A 27,869-nucleotide genomic window follows, 5' to 3' on the forward strand; every position below is an offset into this window, starting at 1 on the left:
ACGTCACACTGACATGTCCCCCCCTACCTACTATCTAACTGACGTCACACTGACATGTCCCCCCCCTACCTACTATCTAACTGACGTCACACTGACATGTCCCCCCCTACCTACTATCTAACTGACGTCACACTGACATGTCCCCCCCTACCTACTATCTAACTGACGTCACACTGACATGTCCCCCCCCTACCTACTATCTAACTGACGTCACACTGACATGTCCCCCCCTACCTACTATCTAACTGACGTCACACTGACATGTCCCCCCCCTACCTACTATCTAACTGACGTCACACTGACATGTCCCCCCCCTACCTACTATCTAACTGACGTCACACTGACATGTCCCCCCCCTACCTACTATCTAACTGACGTCACACTGACATGTCCCCCCCTACCTACTATCTAACTGACGTCACACTGACATGTCCCCCCCCTACCTACTATCTAACTGACGTCACACTGACATGTCCCCCCCTACCTACTATCTAACTGACGTCACACTGACATGTCCCCCCCTACCTACTATCTAACTGACGTCACACTGACATGTCCCCCCCCCTACCTACTATCTAACTGACGTCACACTGACATGTCCCCCCTACCTACTATCTAACTGACGTCACACTGACATGTCCCCCCCTACCTACTATCTAACTGACGTCACACTGACATGTCCCCCCCCTACCTACTATCTAACTGACGTCACACTGACATGTCCCCCCCTACCTACTATCTAACTGATGTCACGCTGACATGTCCCCCCCTACCTACTATCTAACTGACGTCACACTGACATGTCCCCCCTACCTACTATCTAACTGACGTCACGCTGACATGTCCCCCCCTACCTACTATCTAACTGACGTCACGCTGACATGTCCCCCCCTACCTACTATCTAACTGACGTCACGCTGACATGTCCCCCCCACCTACTATCTAACTGACGTCACGCTGACATGTCCCCCCCCTACCTACTATCTAACTGACGTCACACTGACATGTCCCCCCCCTACCTACTATCTAACTGACGTCACACTGACATGTCCCCCCCTACCTACTATCTAACTGACGTCACGCTGACATGTCCCCCCCTACCTACTATCTAACTGACGTCACGCTGACATGTCCCCCCCCTACCTACTATCTAACTGACGTCACGCTGACATGTCCCCCCCCACCTACTATCTAACTGACGTCACGCTGACATGTCCCCCCCTACCTACTATCTAACTGACGTCACACTGACATGTCCCCCCCTACCTACTATCTAACTGACGTCACACTGACATGTCCCCCCCTACCTACTATCTAACTGACGTCACACTGACATGTCCCCCCCCTACCTACTATCTAACTGACGTCACACTGACATGTCCCCCCCTACCTACTATCTAACTGACGTCACACTGACATGTCCCCCCCTACCTACTATCTAACTGACGTCACACTGACATGTCCCCCCCACCTACTATCTAACTGACGTCACGCTGACATGTCCCCCCTACCTACTATCTAACTGACGTCACACTGACATGTCCCCCCCTACCTACTATCTAACTGACGTCACACTGACATGTCCCCCCCCTACCTACTATCTAACTGACGTCACACTGACATGTCCCCCCCTACCTACTATCTAACTGACGTCACGCTGACATGTCCCCCCCTACCTACTATCTAACTGACGTCACACTGACATGTCCCCCCTACCTACTATCTAACTGACGTCACGCTGACATGTCCCCCCCTACCTACTATCTAACTGACGTCACGCTGACATGTCCCCCCCTACCTACTATCTAACTGACGTCACACTGACATGTCCCCCCTACCTACTATCTAACTGACGTCACGCTGACATGTCCCCCCCACCTACTATCTAACTGATGTCACACTGACATGTCCCCCCCTACCTACTATCTAACTGACGTCACACTGACATGTCCCCCCCTACCTACTATCTAACTGACGTCACACTGACATGTCCCCCCCTACCTACTATCTAACTGACGTCACGCTGACATGTCCCCCCCTACCTACTATCTAACTGACGTCACGCTGACATGTCCCCCCCTACCTACTATCTAACTGATGTCACGCTGACATGTCCCCCCTACCTACTATCTAACTGACGTCACACTGACATGTCCCCCCCCTACCTACTATCTAACTGACGTCACACTGACATGTCCCCCCCCTACCTACTATCTAACTGACGTCACACTGACATGTCCCCCCCTACCTACTATCTAACTGACGTCACGCTGACATGTCCCCCCCTACCTACTATCTAACTGATGTCACACTGACATGTCCCCCCCCTACCTACTATCTAACTGACGTCACGCTGACATGTCCCCCCCTACCTACTATCTAACTGACGTCACGCTGACATGTCCCCCCTACCTACTATCTAACTGACGTCACACTGACATGTCCCCCCCTACCTACTATCTAACTGACGTCACGCTGACATGTCCCCCCCCCACCTACTATCTAACTGATGTCACGCTGACATGTCCCCCCCCACCTACTATCTAACTGACGTCACGCTGACATGTCCCCCCCTACCTACTATCTAACTGACGTCACACTGACATGTCCCCCCCTACCTACTATCTAACTGACGTCACACTGACATGTCCCCCCCTACCTACTATCTAACTGACGTCACACTGACATGTCCCCCCTACCTACTATCTAACTGACGTCACACTGACATGTCCCCCCCTACCTACTATCTAACTGATGTCACGCTGACATGTCCCCCCCTACCTACTATCTAACTGACGTCACACTGACATGTCCCCCCCTACCTACTATCTAACTGACGTCACACTGACATGTCCCCCCCTACCTACTATCTAACTGACGTCACGCTGACATGTCCCCCCCTACCTACTATCTAACTGACGTCACACTGACATGTCCCCCCCTACCTACTATCTAACTGACGTCACGCTGACATGTCCCCCCCTACCTACTATCTAACTGACGTCACACTGACATGTCCCCCCCCTACCTACTATCTAACTGACGTCACACTGACATGTCCCCCCCTACCTACTATCTAACTGACGTCACACTGACATGTCCCCCCCCTACCTACTATCTAACTGATGTCACACTGACATGTCCCCCCCACCTACTATCTAACTGACGTCACACTGACATGTCCCCCCCTACCTACTATCTAACTGATGTCACACTGACATGTCCCCCCCTACCTACTATCTAACTGATGTCACACTGACATGTCCCCCCCTACCTACTATCTAACTGACGTCACACTGACATGTCCCCCCCCACCTACTATCTAACTGACGTCACGCTGACATGTCCCCCCCCTACCTACTATCTAACTGATGTCACACTGACATGTCCCCCCTACCTACTATCTAACTGACGTCACACTGACATGTCCCCCCCTACCTACTATCTAACTGACGTCACACTGACATGTCCCCCCCCTACCTACTATCTAACTGACGTCACACTGACATGTCCCCCCCCCACCTACTATCTAACTGACGTCACACTGACATGTCCCCCCCCTACCTACTATCTAACTGACGTCACACTGACATGTCCCCCCCTACCTACTATCTAACTGACGTCACACTGACATGTCCCCCCCCTACCTACTATCTAACTGACGTCACACTGACATGTCCCCCCCTACCTACTATCTAACTGACGTCACACTGACATGTCCCCCCCTACCTACTATCTAACTGACGTCACACTGACATGTCCCCCCCTACCTACTATCTAACTGACGTCACACTGACATGTCCCCCCCTACCTACTATCTAACTGACGTCACACTGACATGTCCCCCCTACCTACTATCTAACTGACGTCACACTGACATGTCCCCCCCTACCTACTATCTAACTGACGTCACGCTGACATGTCCCCCCCCTACCTACTATCTAACTGACGTCACACTGACATGTCCCCCCCCACCTACTATCTAACTGACGTCACACTGACATGTCCCCCCCTACCTACTATCTAACTGATGTCACACTGACATGTCCCCCCCTACCTACTATCTAACTGACGTCACACTGACATGTCCCCCCCTACCTACTATCTAACTGATGTCACACTGACATGTCCCCCCTACCTACTATCTAACTGATGTCACACTGACATGTCCCCCCCTACCTACTATCTAACTGACGTCACACTGACATGTCCCCCCTACCTACTATCTAACTGATGTCACACTGACATGTCCCCCCCCTACCTACTATCTAACTGACGTCACACTGACATGTCCCCCCCCTACCTACTATCTAACTGACGTCACACTGACATGTCCCCCCCTACCTACTATCTAACTGACGTCACACTGACATGTCCCCCCCTACCTACTATCTAACTGACGTCACACTGACATGTCCCCCCCTACCTACTATCTAACTGACGTCACACTGACATGTCCCCCCCTACCTACTATCTAACTGATGTCACACTGACATGTCCCCCCCTACCTACTATCTAACTGACGTCACACTGACATGTCCCCCCCTACCTACTATCTAACTGACGTCACACTGACATGTCCCCCCTCCCCCTAGGGTGCGGAACACAAGTGCTCTCTGATCTGTGGCTACAAGCTCAACTGTGGCCTCCACCGCTGCCAAGAGCTCTGTCACCGTGGGAACTGCCAACCCTGCTGGCAAACCAGTGAGTTCCAATCAGAGGTCCCAGTGGCACTGCCAACACAGATGTTCACATGCCAGCAGATGCAGCACAGATGCCAGTCAATTGACACATTTTACCAGGGCTTTGGGACTCTTTGTAGTTCAAATGTTCTTCATCTTATCTTAAGTCTAGTGCACTTCCTAGGAAGCCCATTTTACTATACCAGCAGACTATTGGGGGCAATTCCTAACTTCCACTTCAGTCAAATGTTCACTTACTGTAGTCTCCTATTAACATCCAACATGTTTAGTTGGCGTGATACGGTACGTTATTGCTCGATCATTGAGATCACATGGCCTCATTCGCAAAGTCACACCCCAGACGTACAGTAGGGTCTCATAGGCCACGTCCCTCTGAGTCTCTTCCTGTTTCATGTGTGTAGGTTTTGATGAGCTGGCGTGCCACTGTGGGGTGAGTGTCCTGTTCCCCCCCATCGCCTGTGGCACCAAGCCCCCAGAGTGTAAGAACCCGTGTACCAGGAGGCACGAGTGTGACCACCCAGGTAAAACCTTGCAGTAGGGACTATTGCTTTTTCACTTAGTTTCAAATATGCTTTACTGGAGAGCAGAAATATATATGCATATACATGTACATTTAGGAATCTTGACATCTATTTTACCGTCTCTGACAAAACCATCTGCAAATGTTTATTCCTCATGGTCTCATACTTTTTCTTTGTCCTCAGTGTTCCACAACTGCCACAGTGAGGAGAAGTGCCCACCCTGTACCTATCTCACTCAGAAGTGGTGCATGGGAAAGCATGAGGTAACGTCGCTGATGTTAGCCGCCTCTACCTAACCTTCAAACCTGCGCCTCTTTTTTTAAAGGCATACGGTGCGTCCCAAATGGAACCCTGTTCCCTACTGGCCCTGGTCAAAAGTAGTGCACTATATCGGGTGCCATTTGGGACTCGCCCATAGTCACGACCCGTCCACTAAAGCCGCCCCCTCTTCTTCCCCCCTCCCCCGCAGCGAAGGAGCAACATCCCGTGCCACCTTCAGGACATCTCCTGTGGCCTGGCCTGCAACAAGGTTCTGCTGTGTGACCTCCACCGCTGCCGCCGCATCTGCCACCGGGCCGAGTGTCTGGCCGAGGGCGTCTGCCGCCAGCCCTGCCTGCTGCCCCGGCCCAACTGTGGCCACCCCTGCAACGCCCCTTGCCACAAGGGCACCAGCTGCCCGCGCAACACCTGCACTGCCAAGGTACAAAAAACGAGATGTTCACCCAAGTGACTCGAGGGATTTGAAATAAAGGCTAAATATGTGTTAACTCTGTGCCTTAGAGACTGCACTACATCTAGGGTGACATTCTGACAGTAAACAAAGACCGTAACTCTTCAAACACTGGGCACATGGAGCAGACACGGAGATGGAACGCGGGCAGCGTTGTTGGACTGCAGCAGAAGTCTTCTTGTGGCCAGCGTTTGTCAGTTTCCACCTCTGTCCCACAGGTGGCGCTACAGTGCGACTGCGGTCGGAGAAAGGAAACGGTGGTGTGCACGGAAGCAGCCAGCGCCCATCAGAGGTTGGTGTGTGTGCGTTCTTCTACAGTAGAATCAATGGTTTCTAGATCTATCTGAACGCGGGCTCTAAACCAGTTTGCTCTTATTCCCTCGCAATCTTTTCAGAACTTGGTCCCGTGTGGTCTCAGACCCGGTGTAACTAGATGCGTGTCCCTGTTCTGTAGGTATGCAGCCATTGCCATGGCCAGTAAGCTGTGTGACATGCAGCTGGGTGACTCTGTAGACATGGGTCTTATCACTAAGAAGGAGATGAAACACACCAAGTAAGATGGGACCAAACCCGATTCCACGCTTACAGCCTACAACACTTCCAGTAAATCACCTTGTACTAAATATGAGCGTGCCATATCCAGCTTATTTTAATGTGTGTTCTGGCTCAGGTTGGAGTGTGACGAGGGGTGTGCTGCACTGGAAAGGAACAGGTCAGTTGTAACATTGCTACTCCACACGCACACAGTTGCTATTTGTAGCTCTCGTGACATTTAAAATGCACAGCTTTCGGCTGTCAACTTGATTTGTTTCCTTCTGTGTGCTGTCAACTTGAGAGCCTTCTCTTGTCTTTAGATCTATGGACCTTTGTCTGCCTGTGTGTGTCTGTGTCCTGACAGGCGATTGGCTGAGGCCCTGCAGATTGACCCGTCAGTGGACCCCTTCAACATGCGCTCCTCCTCCTCAACGTACAGTGACAGCCTCAGAGTTGACGCCAGGTGGTGTACCAATACGTAGAGTATTTTCACTGCATGCCAAGGTCAAAATTCCCCACTAAATATTGTAGTGTCCGTGTGCATGTTGTGGTGCGTATATTTCCCAATTGAAGGCGAATTCATGGCGCCTATGTACTTCGAGCCACGACCGGTGTCGTTTTTGAGACATGTTTTCACATTTTCATTGATGGATAATATTTACCACGATCACGTCATTTCTGTATTTTTCACATTTTAGAAAAGATTTTAAGTTTGTCAGCGAGGTAGAAGAGGAGATCAAGAATCTGGTTGAGCTGACCAGCAAGGTAAGGGACCAATTGACATGACATGCGTCCCAAATGGGACCCTATTTCCTATAATAGTGCACTACATTTGACCAGAACCCTATGTGGCCTGGTCAAAAGTAGTGCACTAAATAGGGAATAGGGTGATTTTCACACAGAATTACACAGATCCTCAAAAACTTCTACAGCTGCACCATCGAGAGCATCTTGACCAGTTGTATCACCACCTAATATGGCAACTGCTTGGCATCTGAGTGTAAGACACTACAGAGGGTAGTGCATATGGCCCAGTACATCACAGGGGCCGAGCTTCCTGCCATCCAGGACCTATATACTAGGTGGTGTCAGAGGAAGGCCCAAAAAATTGCCAAAGACTCCAGCCATCCTAGTCATAGACTGTTCTCTCTGCTACTGCACGGCAAACGGTACCAGAGAGCCAAGTCTAGGTCCAAAAGGCTTCTAAACAGCTTCTACCCCCAAGCAATAAGACTGCTGAACAATTAATCAAATGCCGCCCAGACTATTTGCATTGACCCCCCCCATTCATATATATATATATATATATATATATATAATTTTTTTTTTAACACACAATGCTGTTACTTGCTGTTTATTATCTATGCATAGTCACTTTACCCCTACCTACATGTACATATTACCTCAACTAACATGTACCCCCGCACATTGACTCTGTACCGGTACCCCCTGTATATAGCCTCGTTATTGTTATTTTGTGTTAATGTTTTTACTTTAGTTAATTTTGTTTATATTTTCGTAACTCTTTCTTAGAACTGAATTTCATGGTTGCCACAACTGTTGCATTTGGCGCATGTGACAAATAAGAATTGATTTGACCTCCGAGAAGTACTGGTATAGGAATAAAGACGCCTCTTTCGCAAGTGAAATGTCACCCACAGGGCCAACATTTTCCTATACATGACTGGGTTTCCCTGAACCACTTCCAGCTTACCAGAGGATGTTCAGTTTGCATTGAGACTGAATTTGGCTAAAAGCTTCTGGTTCACTTAGTTGGAGTGCTAGAAAGGCTTAAAACACATTTAAATGTCCTTGGTTATTATGATGGTTATTGATAATGTCCACTACGGGTTCGATTTGTCATCAGTTATCCCTTTTGGTTCTGAAAACATTTGAAAAATACTACTTTAGTCGGCGTAACGTCAAGTGAATCGGCTCCGTTAGCTTGCAATGTTTAGGACAAAATGTCACGAACTGAGTGGAATTGCAAATGTGTTTATTTAAACCTTAAATGGGTAACTCGTAACAATCTTTTCATAGTGCAAACGTGAAGTCTGAGTGACTGTGTGTGGAACCCGTTTGCAGGGTAAACAGTCCAAGAGGAGCCACTGCTTCCCCCCTATGAACCGGGAGCACAGGAAGCTAGTCCACGAGCTGGCCGAGGCCTACAACGTGGAGAGTGTGAGCTACGACAGCGAGCCCAAACGCAACGTAGTCATCACCGCCATCAGGTAAACACCTCAACAGGAAAGCGTTTCTTTAGTAAGGCAAGTTAACACTCTGACTATCTCAAAGTAGACACCATTTCTGTTATAACTTGAAAAGGACTACGTGCAACTGTATCAGCTGTTTTTATATGTTGTATGAAAAGATGTGTATTGTGAACAACTGACAAAAGATGTGAAGTCATTCTGAGGATGTGCTCTGTCTTTGTGCTTCTTGCTGTGTGCAGGGGGAAGTCTGCCTGTCCTAACTCAACCCTGACCTCCCTGATGGAGAGAGACACTGCGGTCCCGAGAGCTCCTCCACCCATTGCCCATATCAAACATAGCAGCAAGTAAGCCTGGGTCTTTGCACTCACAAAACGTCCCATATAAGTCACGCCACGAACACACACAATTTGGTTCTTAGTTCGTGGCCTCTCAAAATGTCCCAATGACTTGTAACTAGCTAGCTACAGCTATTTAAAGGCGTTTATTGTTTTTGTCATCAGGGCTGACAGTGTGAGCAGCTGGTCCAAGGCAGTCAAAGAAGAGCCGGTGATCGACTACTTCGATGTCCAGGATTAATAAAGGCACAAAAGAAGAAAGCCTCATGATGTAACAATCATACTAAACTAAGAATGCATCTGCTGCCCGTCGATTTTTGGAAATCTGTGATGCTATTTTCCCCTCCCTCATTTAGGTTATTTTTCTCTTCAAGGCCAACACATGTCACTACAATAATATTTGGGGTTTGTAACCATATAAAAAGTGTTATATTTGAAACTGTGCCATGAACATCAATGTTCGGTGGCATTACAGTGCTTTCTTCCCGCAAATGCGTACTCCAGACTTTGAAAATAATAATTGATTGTAGGTAGTACTTTTCACTTGTTCTCAACGCAGGACTACCGGTATGTTGTATTCTGCTGGTATGTTGTATTCTGCTGGTATGTTGTATTCTACGAGGGGACGTGCCATACACCTTATTTCAATAAAGCATTTTTTCAATGGTTTTGTTGATACTTTATTTGCTGATATATTGCAGAGAACCTGCTCTAACATTGTTCCAGAAACTATATAATAAAGCTATACAAGATACTACTACATTTAGGTATTTTGAGATTGAAGGCTTATTATATGCTATAATCTTAGGATAATGTCTTTAAAGTATATTATGTGTTGGTACTTTTGCATTTAACTACCAGTATATAAACTATTACATTATGATGCTCAGGTGATTGAAGGGGCAGGATTAAACATCCCTGCATCTTTCAAAAAACGGCTGCAGGCATATTCTTATCCTTTGTGCCTTTTTTATCAACCTGGTCTCAGAACATTTTGTATTATTCTGTATGTAAATTCGAGATAGTCCATTAGTGTATGGTGTGTGTTAAATTGTGGATGTCCATCACTCATTTTGTATGATATATTATGAATTACCATTCGCATGATGTTGCAAATATACAGTATTTTATGTGTTTGCAAAATGTATGATACGGTTTTGCAAAAGTATATGTTAGGAATTCTAGCCAGGTGGCTAACGTTAGTTAGCTCTCTAATGTTAGCTAGGGTAGAAGTTAGGGTTAAGTTTAGGAGTTAGGTTAGCTAACACGTAAGTAGTTGAAAAGTTGCTGAAATTCTAAAGTTGTCCATGATGAGATTTGAGCTCGCAACCTTTAGGTTGGTAGACGTTCGCGTTAGCAATCATCCACCCCGACCAACCACCCTACTTTCGTTTTTTCTTAAGTAAGCATCTGTCTTATGTAACCATACGAAATGCAACATAGCATACATACTAAATGGAGTGTTTCAGATAAACGTACAGAATAATGCGAAATGGTATGAGACCAGGTTGCAACCCAACCATGGACCATATAGAAGACTATTCCCTAACGGTTTACATCCCTTGTGAAATATTGGTGGGCAGACAGTGTATTTCAACGGTAGAATGGGTAATTTGATGACACTCCCCTGCTAGTCCAATTTTTTATTGTATCCCGTCTCCAGCAGAGCCTGCGCCTGCGCTTCTTGAACCGAACTAAGAATCACCAGACCCGGCTCCATCCCCGAGACTGCGTCCCCTCTGTCTACAGTCGCCCATGTACCAGTCTACCTAATGAGGGAGTGATCGAGAGTCGCTACTGGAAGCCGCGAGCAAGTTCACGAGTGAACATCGGACAGATCTTTAGAAACATTACAGTTTGCCTTGAGTGCTCGGACTGGATCTGAGAAATGGAGAGAAAGGTAAGAGTTGTGCCCGCAGCACACGGTTTTTTATTGTCTTGACATTCGTTTTCTTTTATACTATGTGCTCAGTGCTTCACCTCTGCATAGTGAGGAAAAATTGTTTTCCACCATTATAGAGCTCCATTCTGCGCTCCCCAGCCCACGGAATCAGAAGGCGCATTGCCAGCCGGATTAGTGCGCACGGGAGTTTTTCGACTGGGTCTAGTTTGTGTATCTGAAAATCTTTTGAGGAATTGTTGAAGCTACCCTTTTGATTTCTTTGTTTATTCCTTGAAAATGCCATCTATGCGTTTTATTTAAACGCGAAGATTGACAATCCTACCGCATGTAAACTGTTTGCATCAGTGCATCACATACTTAATTATACAAGGCTATACAATAGTTGTAGCCTGCACCTCACCTCACCCCTCCCCTGAACCTACACCCCGCCCCGTTTTCAGCCGTTGCAGACACGGCTGGCTTGTTAACCTTGACTGGTCTAAGAAATAGACACTTAAGCAGCAATAAGGGAGATGCACACTGTATCGGACCAGAGAGTAGACGGACAGACAGCACTCACTCCCCTTCTCTGTTTGCCGCATGTAGAACAACAAAAGTGTGAAATGACTCTCACTCACTGCTCTCTTCTACCTATGCCCTATGGCTATAAAATAGGTTAGGCGAAATGGACATGGCCTTTATTTGTTGTGTTGTATGAATACAATTCCCACGTTACATCAAGTGTCCTTAAACCTATTTACATTGTAGCTACATAAATGGTACATTACAATTACAGTGTAAAATCAAGGTTGTAGGCTCCTTACTGCCATGTTTGTAGGTTGTGTAATTATACAATACACAAATATTACACTTTTTAATATGCATTTGATTTGTAAACAAACCAAAATGAGTTGTGTTTTCACATCCCCTCACTATGTAATTAGTGTTTTATATTAGAATATTCAGTTATCTCCATTTGCAAATGCTTGGGATTATGTATACCACAAACAGATGACAGTTCTAAGTAATACGTACTGTGTAACAATTGTTATTTCACTGTACCTAAACTGCCTATGTCGTTTTTGGGAACTTAATATAAAGTGGGACCACTACCAGTAAGTAATTGAACCCACTGCTCTGGGAATTATCCCAAGTTTATGATCCAGTTCTTTATGGTTGGTGGATATACAGTATTTCTCAGCTGTAGTGGTAGGCCAAAAAAAATCACTTTAGATTTTTGAAACAACATAAGCCAATATACTAGAACACTATACTACAAACCTATATTTGCAGGTTGGCCTCCTTAATCCTGTTAGGATTGTGTTGGTTTAGTGATAGTGATGTGAGGGGGTGGTAGTTCGTTAGGCCTCTATGCAAGACTTTCCTTTGCCTGTGGCTCAGTGGTGTTTGCAGAGACAGGGACGTGTGGAATGCACTATAGTATTCTGGCCTCAGAATGGATGCAGTGAATCTTATGAAAAGGTTTGGAGTTGAGACTCAAACGCCTCTCTATTATTATTATTTATTGTCGATCTCCATTACTCTTCCTGGGGTCCAGAAAAATTAAGGGAGTTTATACAATTTTAAAAACATAAAAATACATTCATAGATTTCACAACACACTGTGTGCCCTCAGGCCCCTACTCCACCACTGCCACATATCTACAGTACAAAATCAATTTTGTACGTGTGTGTATAGTGCGTATGTTATCTTGTCTGTATGCATGTGTGTGTGCCTATGTCTGTGTTGCTTCACAGTCCCCGCTGTTCCATAAGGCATATTTTTATCTATTTTTTAGGTCTAATTTTACTGCTTGCAACAGTTACTTGATGTGGAATAGAGTTCCATGTAGTCATGGCTCTATCTAGTACTGTGCGCCTCCCATAGTCTGTTCTGGATTTGGGGACTGTGAAGAGACCTCTTGTGGCATGTCTTGTGGGGTATTGATGGGTGTCCGAGCTGTGTGCCAGTAGTTCAAACAGACAGCTCGGTGCATTCAACATGTCAATACCTCTCAAATAGTAGTGATGAAGTCAATCGCTCCTCCACTTTGAGCCAGGAGAGATTGACATGCATATTATTAATATTAGCTCTCTATGTACATCCTAGGGCCGGCCGTGCTGCCCTGTTCTAAGCCAATTGCAATTTTCCTAAGTCCCTTTTTGTGACACCTGACCACACGACTGAACAGTAGTCCAGGTGCGAGAAAACTAGGGCCGGTAGGACCTGCCTTGTTGATAGTGCTGTTAAGAAGGTAGAGAAGCGCTTTATTATGGACAGACTTCTCCCCATCTTAGCTACTGTTGTATCAATATGTTTTGACCATGGCAGTTTATAATCCAGGGTTACGCCAAGCAGTTTAGTCACCTCAACGTGCTCAATTTCCACATTATTTCATATAAGATTTAGTTGAGGTTTAGGGTTTTTCCAGCAGCAGACTATGATCGATAATGTCAAAAGCCGCACTGAAGTCTAACAAAACAGTCCGCAGAATATTTTTATCATCAATGTCTCTCAGCCAACCATCAGTCATTTGTGTAAGTGCTGTGCTTGTTGAATGGCCTTCTCTATAAGCATGCTGAATGTTTGCTGTCAATGTGTTTACTGTAAAATAAAATTGTATCTGCTCAAACACAATTTTTTCCAAAAGTTTACTTAGGGTTGGTAACAGGCTGATTGGCAGGCTATTTGAGCCAGTAAAGGGGGCTTTACTATTCTTAGGAATCGGAACGACATTTGCTTCCCTCCAAGCCTGAGGGCAAACACTTTCTAGTGGGCTTAAATAGAAAATATGGCAAATAGGAGTGGCAATATCGTCCGCTATTATCCTCAGTAATTTTCCATCCAAGTTGTCACTTTACGGAATTCAAAATTACAATGCTTGTCTTTCATAATTTGGTCAGATATACAGTGGCTTGCGAAAGTATTCACCCCCCTTGGCATTTTTCCTATTTTGTTGCCTTAAAACCTGGAAATAAAATAGATTTTTGGGGGGTTTGTATAATTTGATTTACACAACATGCCTACCACTTTGAAGATGCAAAATATTTTTTTTATTGTGAAACAAACAAGAAATAAGACAAAAAAACAGAACTTGAGCGTGCATAACTATTCACCCCCCCCCCAGTCATTACTTTGTAGAGCCACCTTTTGCAGCAATTACAGCTGCAAGTCTCTTGGAGAATGTCTCTATAAGCTTGGCACATCTAGCCACTGGAATTTTTTCCCATTCTTCAAGGCAAAACTGCTCCAGCTCCTTCAAGTTGGATGGGTTCCGCTGGTGTACAGCCATCTTTAAGTCATTCCACAGATTCTCAGTTAGATTGAGGTCTGGGCTTTGACTAGGCCATTCCAAGACATTTAGATGTTTCTCCTTAAACCACTCGAGTGTTGCTTTAGCAGTATGCTTAGGGTCATTGTCCTGCTGGAAGGTGAACCTCTGTCCCAGTCTCAAATCTCTGGAAGACTGAAACAGGTTTCCCTCAAGAATTTCCCTGTATTTAGCTCCATCCATCATTCCTTCAATTCTGACCAGTTTCCCAGTCCCTGCCTATGAAACACATCCCCACAGCAATGCTTCATTGTGAGGATGGTGTTCTCGGGGTGATGAGAGGTGTTGGGTTTGCGCCAGACATAGCGTTTTCCTTGATGGTCAGAAAGCTGCATTTTAGTCTCATCTGACCAGAGTACCTTCTTCCATATGTTTGGGAAGTCTCCCACATGTCTTTTGGCGAACACCAAATGTGTTTGCTTATTTTTTTTCTTTAAGCAATGGCTTTTTTCTGGCCACTCTTCCGTAAAGCCCAGCTCTGTGGAGTGTACAGCTTAAAGTGGTCTTGTGGACAGATCTCCGCTGTGGAGCTTTGCAGCTCCTTCAGGGTTATCTTTGGTCTCATTGTTGATTAATGCCCTCCTTGCCTGGTCCGTGAGTTTTGGTGGGCGGCCCTCTCTTGGCAGGTTTGTTATGTATGGTGCCATATTCTTTCAATTTTTTCATAATAGATTTAATGGTGCTCCGTGGGATGTTCAAAGTTTCGGATATTTTTTTATAACCCATCCCTGATCTGTACTTCTCCACAACTTTGTCCCTAACCTGTTTGAGGAGCTCCTTGGTCTTCATAGTGCCGCTTGCTTGGTGGTGGCCCTTGCTTAGTGGTGTTGCAGACTCTGGGGCCTTTCAGAACAGGTGTATGTATACTGACATCATGTGACACTTAGATTGCACACAGGTGGACTTTATTTATCTAATTATGTGACTTCTGAAGGTAATTGGTTGCACCAGAATTTATTTAGGAGCTTTATAGCAAAGGGGGTGAATACATATGCACGCACCACTTTTCAAAAAAAAAGAATTTGGCATTTTTTTTAAACAAGTTATTTTTTTCATTTCACTTCACCAATTTGGACTATTTTCTGTATGTCCGTTACATGAAATCCAAATAAAAATCCATTTCAATTACAGGTTGTAATGCAACAAAATAGGAAAAACGCCAAGGGGGATGAATACTTTTGCAAGGCACTGTACTTGAATGTGTAGTGTCAGCGTTTGTTGCTGGCATGTCATGCCTAAGTTTACTTATCTTGCCAATTACAAAATAATGAAAACAGTTGGCAATATCAGTTGGATTTGTGCCGAATGAGCCATCTGATTCAATGAACGATGGAGCTGAGTTTGCCATTTCCCCCAAAATGTCATTTAAGGTGCTCCAAAGCTTTTTACTATTATTCTTTATGTAATTTATCTTTGTTTCATAGTGTAGTTTCTTGTTCTTTTTATTCAATTTAGTCACATCATTTCTCAATTTACAGTACGTTTGCTAATCAGTTGTGCAGCCAGACTTATTTCCCATTCCTTTTGCTTCATCCCTCTCAACCATACAATATTTCAATTCTTCATCAATCCACAAAGATTTAACAACTTTTACAGTCATTTTCTTAATAGGTGCATGCTTATTAGTAACTGGAATGAACAATTTCACAAATTTGTCAAGTGCAATGTCTGTTTGCTCCTCATTACACACCACGGACCAACAAATATTCTTTACATCAACAACATAGGAATCACTACAAAACTTATTGTACGACCTCCTTATACACTATATTAGGCCCAGCCTTTGGAACTTTGGTTTTCCTAGATATTGCTACTATATTGTGATCACAACATCTGATGGATCTGGATACTGATTTCAAGCTGATTTCTGCTGCATTAGTAAAGATGTGATCAGTACATGTTGATGATTTCATTCCTGTGCTGTTTGCAACTACCCTGGTAGGTTGACTGATAACCTGAATCAGGTTGCAGGCACTGGTTACAGTTTGAAGCTTTTTCTTGAGTGGGCAGCTTGATGACAGCCAGTCAATATTTAAATCACCCAGAAAATATACCTCTCTGTTGATATCACATACATTATCAAGCATTTCACACGTTATCCAGATGTTAGCACTTCTATAGCAACTTCCCACCAGAATGGGCTTTAGGTGAGGCAGATGAACCTGTAGCCATATTACTTTCACAGTATTTAACATGCGATCCTCTCTAATATTTACAGGAATGTGGTTCTGAATATAATCAGTAACACTTCCGCATTTGGCATTATTTTCTGTAAATGTTATAACCTTGTATTGCTACCACTGTATCATCAACTGTATTATCTAAGTGAGTTTCAGAGATAATCAGAATATGAATGTCATCTGTTACTAGCAAATTATTAATTTCATGAACCTTGTTTCTTAAGCTACCTTTGTTAACATGGGCTATTTTGAGCACTTTTCTTTTGGGAGGCTTACTTGTTTTTATTGCTTTACTGGGAAGCTTAGCAGAAGTAGATATGCTCGTGTTATTTATGTTAGTGCAGGGTGAGCTGCACACAGTGGACTTCCTCCTAGAGCACACTGGCTCAGTGCAAACAGTATAAAACTGGTTCATAGGCACATGATTACTGCATACAATAGCTGTAGGATCAGCAGAGGTATTCAGGGCAGTAAGAGGGACATAAATCAAGTTACTTACATTGTGTCTACCAACACCCCTGGTGTAATGTACATTTGCTGAAGCATTATGACAACTCTGTGTCACAATGGTATGTGTGTGTGTGTGTGTGTGTGTGTGTGTGTGCGTGTGTGTGTGTGTGTGTGTGTGTGTGTGTGTGTGTATATATATATATATATAGATAGATAGATAGATAGATAGATAGATAGATAGATAGATAGATAGATAGATAGATAGGGGTCCTTGATTATCGGTGCAATATGTTGGGATTATTTTAAAACTCAAACACTAATGCCTCTATACTAATCAAGTAATGGTGGTACTCATTGTGAGGATAGTGCTAGGAGTAGCTACAGGTAACTGCCCAAATAATGGAAACACTTGACTAAATGAGGGATACAAAGTATATTGAAAGCAGGTGCGTCCACACAGTTGTGGTTCCTGAGTTAATTCAGGAATTAACATCCCATCATGCCATTACTTTTTCCCATTATTTTGGCTAACATGGCTATGCCCTCATAAGATTACAATGCCCCCCGTCCACAGGGCTCGAGTAGTCACTGAATGGTTTGATGAGCATGAAAACGATGTAAACCATATGCCATGGCCGTGTCAGTCACCAAATCTCAACCCAATTGAAAGTTTATGGGAGACTCTGGAGCGGCATCTGAGGCAGCGGTTTCCACCACCATCAACAAAACACCAAATGATGGAATTTCTTGTGGAAGAATGGTGTCGCATCCCTCCAATAGTGTTCCAGACACTTGTAGAATCTATGCCAAGCTGCGTTGAAGCTGTTCTAGCTCGTGGTGGCCCAACGCCCTATTAAGACGTTTTATGTTGGTGTTTCCTTTATTTTGGCGGTTACCTGTATTTGTGTGACATAAGGCACTTTCACTTGGTCTTCCAGCAAAACACTGTGGACTAGATTTGTTGTGCGAATGTAGGCTAGTGGTGGCATTTGACTTGATCATCATTTGTCCTCTTTTGCTACAAATCATGTCAGTTAGAGAGTGATTCAGTTTACAGCATTATAATTCAATATCCAAACTCGTTATGTATTATTACAAGCAACTGCGGTGGTTGTACTGAAGTTTTCCATCCAATACATTTTGGTGATATACAGTACCAGTCAAAAGTTTGGACACACCTACTCATTCAAGGGTTTTCTTTATTTTTGCTATTTTCTACATTGTCGAATAATAGTGAAGACATCAACACTATGAAATAACACATGGAATCATGTAGTGACTAAAAAAGTGTTAAACAAATCGAAATATATTTTATATTTGAGATTCTTCAAAGTAGCCACCCTTTGCCTTGATGACAGCTTTGCACGCTCTTGGCATTCTCTCAACCAGTTTCATGAGGTAGTCATCTAGAATGCATTTCAATTAACAGGTGTGCCTTTTTAAAAGTGAATTTGTGGAATTTCTTTCCTTCTTAATGCGTTTGAGCCTAATCAGTTGTGTTGTGACAATGTAGGGTTGGTATACAGAAGATGGCTGAACAATTAATCCACCTGGACTATTTACATTGACCCCCCCTACATTGATCCCCCCTACAAACAGCTACTCGCTGTTTATCTATGCATAGTCACTTTACAAATTACTTTGACTAACCTGTAGCCCCGCATATTGACTCAGTACCGGTACCCTGTGTATATAGCCTCATTATTGTTATGTACATTTATTGTGTTACTTTTTGATTACATTTTTTTGACATTAGTTTATTTAGTAAATATTTTATTAACTCCATTTCTTGAACTGCATTGTTGGTTAAGGGCTTGTAAGTAAGCATTTCACGGTAAGGTCTACACCTGTTGTATTCGGCGCATGTGACACAAAAAATGTGATTTGATTTGATTTAATAGCCCTATTTGGTAAAAGACCAAGTCATTATTATGGCAAGAACAGCTCAAATAAGCAGAGAGAAACGACAGTCCATCATTACTTTAAGACATGAAGGTCAGTCAATGCGGAAAATTTTAAGAACTTTCAAAGTTTCTTCAAGTGCAGTTACAAAAACCCTCAGAAATTGCAGCCCAAATAAATGCTTCACAGATTTCAAGTAACAGACATATCTCAACATCAACTCCCCAGAGGAGACTGCCTGAATCAGGCCTTCATGGTTGAATTTCTGCAAAGAAACCACTACTAAAGGACACCAATAATAAGAAGAGACTTGCTTGGGCCAACACAAGCAATGGACATTAGATCGGTGGAAATCTGTCCTTTGGTCTGATTTGAGATTTTTGGTTTCAACCGCCGTGTCTTTGGGAGACGCAGAGTTTATGAACGGATGATCTCTGCATTTGTGGTTCCCACCATGAAGCATGGAGGAGGAGGTGTGATGGTGTCGGGATGCTTTGCTGGTGACACTATCTGTGATTTATTTAGAATTCAAGGCACACTTAACCAACATGGCTACCACAGAATTCTGCAGCGGTAAGCCATCCCATCTGGTTTGCGCTTAGTGGGACTATAATTTGTTTTTCAACAGAACAATCACCCAACCCACCTCCAGGCTGTGTAAGGGCTATTTGACCAAGAAGGAGAGTGATGGAGTGCAGCATCAGATGACCTGTCCTCCACAATCACCCGACCTCAACCCAATTGAGATGGTTTGAGATGAGTTGGACTGCAGAAAAGAAGGAAAAGCAGCAAACAAGTGCTCAGCATATGTGGGAACTCCTTCAAGATTGTTGGAAAAACATTCCAGGTGAAGCTGGTTAAGAGAATGCCAAAAGTGTGCAAAGCTGTCATCAAGACAAAGGGTGGCTACTTTGAAGTATCTCAAATATAAAATATATTTTGATTTGTTTAACACTTTTTTTGGTTACTACATGATTCCATATGTGTTATTTCATAGTTTTGATGTCCTCACCGTTATTCTACAATGTAGAAAATAGTAAAAAATATAGTAAAACCCTTGAATGAGTAGGTGTGTCCAAACTTTTGACTGGTACTGTATATACACGGCATTTCATTCTCCCTTGTGCTTAGATTCCATCCAGACAAAGAAAAACAATGGATTTCCATGCTATAACCCTGTTGGAATGTGTGGCTTCTGCACTGTCCCACGTGCAGTGTTAGCATTTCACCTTGCAATGTGGGGCGTTACTGTGGCTCTGCCGAAACATTTTCATTGGAAAACGGGTTGCAACTGCTTATGTATCTTACAAGTGTTAGGGGGAAACCTTGCCTCAAGGCAGTAACAACGCACTAACTTCGCAACGATGGCGTAAGCTTGGTTTCAGTGTTGTTGTCTATGTACATAAGAGGTGTGGCACATGTCACTTTAGAGGGGTGAGGCTTGACCCTTAGCCCTGAAGGTCAGCATCAGCCATTGGTACAGACCAGTGATCAGATCTTTTTTTCATCTATCGAGTGGTTAAGGCCAGGGCTGTGAGTAAGGTAAACTGATCCTAGATCTGTAGTTAGGGTCAGCCTCTACCTCAAGCCCTGAGAGGGAGTCAGATGGTCTACCCTGCTGCATTCAAGTCTGCAGGGAAAGAAAAAGTACCATTTAAAAAAATCTGCCCTTTTTTCACAAGAGACACTTAAAGGATGGCTGAACAGTAATAGAACCCTTCTACATCTACCTCTCTCCTTTCTTCCCCCTCGCCCTTCTTCCTTCCCTCTCTCTCCATCACTCTTTGTTCGCTTGAATCTAGCATACCAGTAGATAGATGACCCATCACCCCAACAAGGGAGAGATGTAGGATGAACATTTTGATCGAGGGCCCATAGTTTTCTTTTTGCTCATGAGGCATGATTTGGCTTCACAGCAGAACTTCTTGAGAGCGTGGCTTATACTGTACCTGAATGTAAGTACGGTATTGGTCATATCATGACCCACTTTCTGTCATTGTGTTCAAGGCATTTCAAATTCTGCAATGTCTTTGAAGTCTTTGAAACTATGCCCTCATATGCCCTAAGTTAAAACTTTGACAAATTTGTACTGCTCTTCCCAAATATTAGCTCTTCCCAAATATAACCCTACTCAATGGTCCTTGGGTTTTGTGTTTAAGATTACTTGGAGATCTGGACAATGAGCACTTCCTTATTTGGCTGGCAAGGAATGCCCTGGCCGTATGAAAGAAGTGCCAAGCTTTTGTTACCCAGGAAACGAACCACAGTATTGGTTTGGTAGACTTGGGCTTGATAGGAAACGCTAAACTCGCTGAAGGTTTGAAAGTACAGAAAGGACATGCTAGAGTAGTGTGTGAGTCGTGCAATACAGTAGGGAGACTGTAGCTTGCTCCTATGCTGTATGTGGCATTACAACAGACAATAGAGTTGGCAAACAGCACTTCCAGGGGACGTGGCTGAGGAGACTGTGGCTTGGAAGGCTGTGACTGTGGTACAGGGCTGTGGTCAAAGAAGACAGGGCTGGACATACAGTTAAATGTATGTATTTAGTTGTAGTCTAGTTTCAGTAGACTGACTATACACCAGCAACACCGGTCACAAAAAAAAAGAGAGATGCAATTTCGACTTTTAGTTCAAAATTACTATATTTATCTAACCTAATTACAGATGGCAAAGACCCAGCTTTGCCAGAATATTACATATATGTGTTCTTAATCACTACTATCCTACCATAAGTGTTTGTTTAGAAATGTTGAACTGGATGTTTTAACGTACTTCTGTCTTTAAATGCTAGCAGGCCGTGCTGTGTAATGAAGGCACATGGAGCAGTGGTGTGACGCAGGAAAGGCTCGGGTGACTGTGTGTCTGAGACAGCCTGTCTGGGTTCACCAAGGCTGACCCATTTAAATGCAAACACTCAATACTGCACCGGCACCATGCCCCCAAGAGCCATGCATCCATAAAGAGTGTGCACCCAGACAGCGTGCAGTGCAGCCAAGTTGCAAATGAAAACCATCCAAATATGGCCAGCAGCAGCTGTATGGATTGATGTTGGAGGTAGGGGGGATTTTGTCATTTGGTTTGGTGGGTTTTATCACTTTTCTATGGCCTACCTGCACAGACGGAAGCAGTTTCAGTGCATTACTTTTTTGATGTAATTTTCCATACTGTCAGACTCAGACAGTGCATGTTGAACAACACACTAGGTTTTATACTGAACAAAAATATAAACGCAACATGCAACAATTTCAATGATTTTACTGAGTTACAGTTCATAAGGAAATCAGTCAATTGAAATAAATTAATTAGGCCCTAATCTATAGATTTCACATGACTGGGCAGGGGCGCAGCCAATCAGAATGAGTTTTTCCCCACAAAGGGCTTTATTACAGATAGAAATACTCCTCAGTTTCATCAGCTGTCCGGGTGGCTGGTCTCAGACGATCCTGCAGGTGAAGAAGCCAGATGTGGAAGTCCTGGGCTGGTGTGGTTACACGTGGTTTGCGGTTGTGAGGCCGGTTGGACGTACTGCCAAATTCTCTAAAACGACGTTGGAGTTGAGTCGGCTTATGGTAGAGAAATGAACATTCAATTCTCTGGCAACAGCTCTGGTGGACATTCCTGCAGTCAGCATGCCAATTGCACGCTCCCTCAACCTTAGACATCTGTGGCATTGTGTTATCTTGGCTAAGGGTAAATGTTCACTAACAGGGATGTAAACAAATTTGTGCACACAGCTTGAAAGAAATGTTTCATGAAACATGGGACCAACACATTACATGTTGCATTTATTTTTTGCTCAGTATACAACATTTAATGAGCATCATTAGGTCTCAAGCGCATGCAGCATTAGATCTGGATTGGAGAACCACTGCCAGTCCTGTCTGCGCCTTTGTTTCCAGTTCACTTCACCCACTTCCCCCCCAATGTCCCATTTTGGCATGGTGAATTATCCCAGATACTTTAATCATAGAATCAATCAGTTGCTTTGGTATAACTTCCACTGCTGTTGTTTCTCTTGAGACTCCCTATCTTGGACTGGGAACAGTCTGATGAAAGTCCTCCTTATGCACATGGCCTGCGTCCAAATGGCACACTATTCCCTACATGGCGCACTACTTTTGACCACACCCTATGGGAATAGGGTTCTATATGGGACACAGCCCTGGCCTCATTCTGTTTGCCCTCTCTTCCATCCTGCCTGGGCAGAGTGGTGCTGAAGGATCTGGGCTAGATAGCTGTATGCAAACTAGGTTACAGTAGAGGGGGAGGAGAGGCTTTCTGTACCAAGAGGAGAGGGTTGCCAGTGCGTACTCGGAATATCCTGTCCCAATGCTATTTTTCTTAGATGAGACGCCTGGCTGGTTCATGTACATTCATGATGGCTGACTCTCTGTGATTCTGCGTTTCACTGTGGATTAGTGTAGTGTATTGGGTGACCCAGCAGCACAGCACAGCACAGGGCGGCTCTGAGGTCCTGTAGGGGAGGGGTGGGAGGCCCGGTTACTGGATTTCTGAACTGTAGCCTTAGTAACCACAGTAGCTATGTTTCCTGCTATAGCTGCTGTGTCTCTCCGCTATGGGACTTACTGTTGACACAAAGCTTGTCAGAAAACGGCCCATTTTATTTGGCCTAATACTGCCAGATACAGTATGTGTTTTTGCTCAACACCCAACTCAAGTTTTGGTATGTTAAGGCTTGTACTAGTCTACATTGGCACTAAACTAGCATCTACTGTAACAGTTAAAGTAAATCGACTACAATATTTCCACCATGTCCCAGTTTCTCATTGGCTGCAGGTTGAGTTGCTACCTGTAATGGAAAAGGTAGGACAAGTGGTTGCTATGGCGACAGCAAACAGGAAATGCCCTCGGGTAGTGTCCAGAAGCCTTCCTGCAGTGTGTCGATTGTTGTCGCCCGCCTAAGGCTGCAGTGCAGGGAAACTCCGCTCATTGTGAGGCTCTGGACGGAGTCTCCATCCACTCTCACAATGCTCCCTTTCAGTACGAGGGGAGCGGTGAGGGGGGCTTCTGCCAAGCAGCTCAACCGTAAATGCTCCCTGGATAGAGATGCTTTGTCCCAAACAACTCCTGCTGCAACCCAAGGTCTCATTCTAAACTAGTCCCAACTCTGTAATAGCCCAGGTCAGGTGCTGAAACCACTCCTGGAATGATGATTAGCTGGACATTTTATACTGGTATCAATTAATAATATCAGTCGTCCACCTGTTAAGAGTATTAGTCCTATGCTTATTCTGCATCGAATTATGCTTAATCTGCATTTATGGCATCAAGCTTTTTCCTAAAGGATTTCGATAATACACTGCTCAAAACAATAAAGGGAACACTTAAACAACACAATGTAACTCCAAGTCAATCACACTTCTGTGAAATCAAACTGTCCACTTAGGAAGCAACACTGATTGACAATACATTTCACATGCTGTTGTGCAAATGGAATAGACAACAGGTGGAAATTATAGGCAATTAGCAAGACACCCCCAATAAAGGAGTGGTTCTGCAGGTGGGGACCACAGACCACTTCTCAGTTCCTATGCTTCCTGGCTGATGTTTTGGTCACTTTTGAATGCTGGCAGTGCTTTCACTCTAGTGGTAGCATGAGACGGAGTCTACAACCCACACAAGTGGCTCAGGTAGTGCAGCTCAACCAGGATGGCACATCAATGCGAGCTGTGGCAAGAAGGTTTGCTGTGTCTGTCAGCGTAGTGTCCAGAGCATGGAGGCGCTACCAGTAGACAGGCCAGTACATCAGGAGACGTGGAGGAGGCCGTAGGAGGGCAACAACCCAGCAGCAGGACCGCTACCTCCGCCTTTGCGCAAGGAGGAGCAGGAGAAGCACTGCCAGAGCCCTGCAAAATGACCTCCAGCAGGCCACAAATGTGCATGTGTCTGCTCAAACGGTCAGAAACAGACTCCATGAGGGTGGTATGAGGGCCCGACGTCCACAGGTGGGGGTTGTGCTTACAGCCCAACACCGTGCAGGACGTTTGGCATTTGCCAGAGAACACCAAGATTGGCAAATTCGCCACTGGCGCCCTGTGCTCTTCACAGATGAAAGCAGGTTCACACTGAGCACGTGACAGACGTGACAGAGTCTGGAGACGCCGTGGAGAACGTTCTGCTGCTTGCAACATCCTCCAGAATGACCGGTTTGGCGGTGGGTCAGTCATGGTGTGGGGTGGCATTTCTTTGGGGGGCCGCACAGCCCTCCATGTGCTCGCCAGAGGTAGCCTGACTGCCATTAGGTACCGAGATGAGATCCTCAGACCCTTGTGAGACCATATGCTGGTGCGGTTGGCCCTGGGTTCCTCCTAATGCAAGACAATGCTAGACCTCATGTGGCTGGAGTGTGTCAGCAGTTCCTGCAAGAGGAAGGCATTGATGCTATGGACTGGCCCGCCCGTTCCCCAGACCTGAATCCAATTGAGCACATCTGGGACATCATGTCTCGCTCCATCCACCAACGCCACGTTGCACCACAGACTGTCCAGGAGTTGGCGGATGCTTTAGTCCAGGTCTGGGAGGAGATCCCTCAGGAGACCATCCACCACCTCATCAGGAGCATGCCCAGGCATTGTAGGGAGGTCATACAGGCACGTGGAGGCCACACACACTACTGAGCCTCATTTTGACTTGTTTTAAGGACATTACATCAAAGTTGGATCAGCCTGTAGTGTGGTTTTCCACTTTAATTTTGAGTGCGACGCCAAATCCAGACCTCCATGGGTTGATAAATTGGATTTCCATCGATTATTTTTGTGTGATTTTGTTGTCAACACATTCAACTATGTAAAGAAAAAAGTATTTAATACGATTATTTCTTTCATTCAGATCTAGGATGTGTTGTTTAAGTGTTCCCTTTATTTTTTTGAGCAGTATATATACTGTATTCTATTACTATCCTATTGCTAACCTATGACTACTTCATGCTAATATACTGAACAAAAATATAAAGGCAACATGTGCTGGTCCCATGTTTCATGAACTGAAATATGCACCAAAATGTTATTGATGTGTTTATGTCTGTAATAAATCCCTTTTTGTGGAGAAAAACTCATTCTGATTGGCTGGGCCTGGCTCCCCACATGACTGCGACCCTGCCCAGTCATGTGAAATCCATAAATTAGGGCCTAATGAATTTATTTCAATTGACTGATTTCCTTACATGAACTGTAACTCAGTAAAATCATTTAAATTGTTTCATGTTGCATTTATATTTTTGTTCAGTATATATAATATCCTGTTACTATGCAAGTGTTTTCTGTGTAGCTTGAATTCCTGTCTCTACCAGTCTGACTATTTCAAATTTGTGCCTTGGAGAAATCTTTCCTGGAATTTTTTCCCCTCCTTTATCCTGAGTCCTTAGTAAAGGTGCAGCTCCTTGTGCTTTTGTAGTCGTTCCTTTGATGGTGGGGCCCAAAGGCCTATAGAGAGCTGCTGTCCTGGAGCTCAGCCCCTCAGCCAGCTTTAGCAGGGGTTTGTTTGCAACTCTCACACTGAAGAAAGAAAGAGAATGGGCCCGACAGGAGGGAATCCCGTCTTTATTGCGTTCCCCCTCACGCACCCCAACTGTGACAATAACGTGGAGGAGTTTGTGTGTAGTGTGTACTCTTAACGTTGGTGTGTGTGTGTGTGTGTGTGTGTGTGTGTGTGTATATATGTGTGTGTATATATACATGTGTGTGTGTGTATATATATATATATATATAAGGCAACATATGCTTATACCATATATATATATATATGGTATAAGCATGTGAAGGGGGCACCATACTGTAAAACGAAACCGCGTCAGCACTTTCTGGAATACCTATTATGTTCCCCCTATCCCCCCCTCGCTCTCTCTGAGTCCTTTCTCTCTTTCATTCGTTCGCTCATTCTCCTTTCTCTCTCTCTTCTCATTCCTGCGTCTCTCTAATGAATACTTGGAGAATGTAGACAAAGCGGTTGTATTGAGAGACTGGCTGTGGCCAGACTGTGTATGGATTTTCCCTTTTCTTTGCGAAGTCTATTGTTACACTGCTGCACCACCACTTTTAGCAGCGCTGTCAAATAAAACAACTCGGTATCCAGTGATTTGTTGTTGGCGTCTCGGGAATCGCGTTGGTTTATGGTTAACATACTGGAAGGCATGATTACTTTTGTAGTTGTGAATCGGTTATGATTGTTATAAAACAATGTCATTCTAGCCCATTACATTTGAATTATTTATCCAAGTTTTTATTGAATTTATTGAATTAGCCACCAAATATAGCCTGTTGCATATGTTCTATGTTTAGGTTGGGATTTTTACAATGTCATTGATGACCACTGACTTCAATTAACCTCGAGTGGAAATTTAGCAGTAGAACTAATGACGATGCTTTGATGAAACTGTACTGCAGTATGCTGAACATACACTGCTGTGTGCTCAGTGTCTCTCCCTAGTGGTCACACGAGAATAGTGTATGTCTGCCCATTCAGGCACTGTAGGAATGAATGAATCAAGGGGCGATCTGTGATTCAATTTAAATGAATTTAAAAGTAATACAAAATGTATATCCCCTTTAAATGGCAAAAAGGAGAGTGTGGAAATAAATGATTCATAACTGGGTGTAGTATATTTCCACATATTCCTATAGCACACTGCATCACACAGACAGTGAGGGAGGGGTCCTTTTCATTCAAGCAGACTCATTATAGTCCCCTCCTAGACAGGGGTGTCTGCTCATATAGCAGCAGTATGTGCCCCCTCTACTGGCCATTATAGTACCACTACTGCTCCCAGCAAGCGATTACCCCCTGTTAGCCCCCCTCTCCCCTGTGCTACAGAATGGGTCATGGCCGTTTGGTGAAACTGGTTGGCCCATTGGTGAGGGAGACTGCAGGGGTCCAGCAAGGGGTACTTCTGCGCACAAGCCTTCCGTGCCCCTTTCTAAACGGTTGGATCCCTTTGTTATCTTTTGACGCCCACGTGCCATTTGCTGGAGAAACAAGGACAACGTTTATCTCTGACTCTGCTTGTTTTAAGGTCATTTGTTTGGTGCTTGCTTGACTGTACACCAGAGCAGATGTATGTTATATAAT

The 27,869-nt window shown here is 44.5% G+C and overlaps 2 protein-coding genes across 7 annotated transcripts in view; both read left to right on the forward strand.

The window, feature by feature from the left end:
* The window catches only part of LOC106590168 (transcriptional repressor NF-X1), a 32,223-nt gene extending 22,519 nt beyond the window's left edge, over positions 1 to 9,704 (forward strand). For 2 of the 5 annotated variants that reach the window (XM_014180843.2, XM_014180842.2), the window contains exons 14-25: positions 4,596 to 4,704; positions 5,105 to 5,224; positions 5,408 to 5,487; positions 5,694 to 5,924; positions 6,173 to 6,246; positions 6,409 to 6,507; positions 6,625 to 6,666; positions 6,853 to 6,951; positions 7,187 to 7,253; positions 8,574 to 8,719; positions 8,941 to 9,045; positions 9,202 to 9,704. In XM_014180843.2, the coding sequence (XP_014036318.1) occupies positions 4,596 to 4,704; positions 5,105 to 5,224; positions 5,408 to 5,487; positions 5,694 to 5,924; positions 6,173 to 6,246; positions 6,409 to 6,507; positions 6,625 to 6,666; positions 6,853 to 6,951; positions 7,187 to 7,253; positions 8,574 to 8,719; positions 8,941 to 9,045; positions 9,202 to 9,277 (1,248 nt within the window). In that variant the 3' untranslated portion in view covers positions 9,278 to 9,704. Of the gene's footprint in view, positions 1 to 4,595; positions 4,705 to 5,104; positions 5,225 to 5,407; positions 5,488 to 5,693; positions 5,925 to 6,172; positions 6,247 to 6,349; positions 6,508 to 6,624; positions 6,667 to 6,808; positions 6,952 to 7,186; positions 7,254 to 8,573; positions 8,720 to 8,940; positions 9,050 to 9,201 lie in introns of those variants that run through there. The other 3 variants (XR_006762697.1, XM_045710678.1, XM_045710679.1) reach the window with 3 other exon arrangements.
* Positions 9,705 to 10,568: 864 nt separating this feature from the next.
* Positions 10,569 to 27,869, forward strand: part of LOC106590169 (SWI/SNF-related matrix-associated actin-dependent regulator of chromatin subfamily D member 3) — a 53,588-nt gene continuing 36,287 nt past the window's right edge. Inside the window, exon 1 of one of the 2 annotated variants that reach the window (XM_014180849.2) lies at positions 10,569 to 10,936. In XM_014180849.2, the coding sequence (XP_014036324.1) occupies positions 10,925 to 10,936 (12 nt within the window). In that variant the 5' untranslated portion in view covers positions 10,569 to 10,924. The remainder of the gene's footprint in view (positions 10,937 to 27,869) is intronic. The other variant, XM_045710638.1, reaches the window with a different exon arrangement.

Source organism: Salmo salar, chromosome ssa29 (assembly GCF_905237065.1).
Source record: "Salmo salar chromosome ssa29, Ssal_v3.1, whole genome shotgun sequence".
In the NCBI taxonomy this organism is placed as follows: domain Eukaryota; kingdom Metazoa; phylum Chordata; class Actinopteri; order Salmoniformes; family Salmonidae; genus Salmo; species Salmo salar.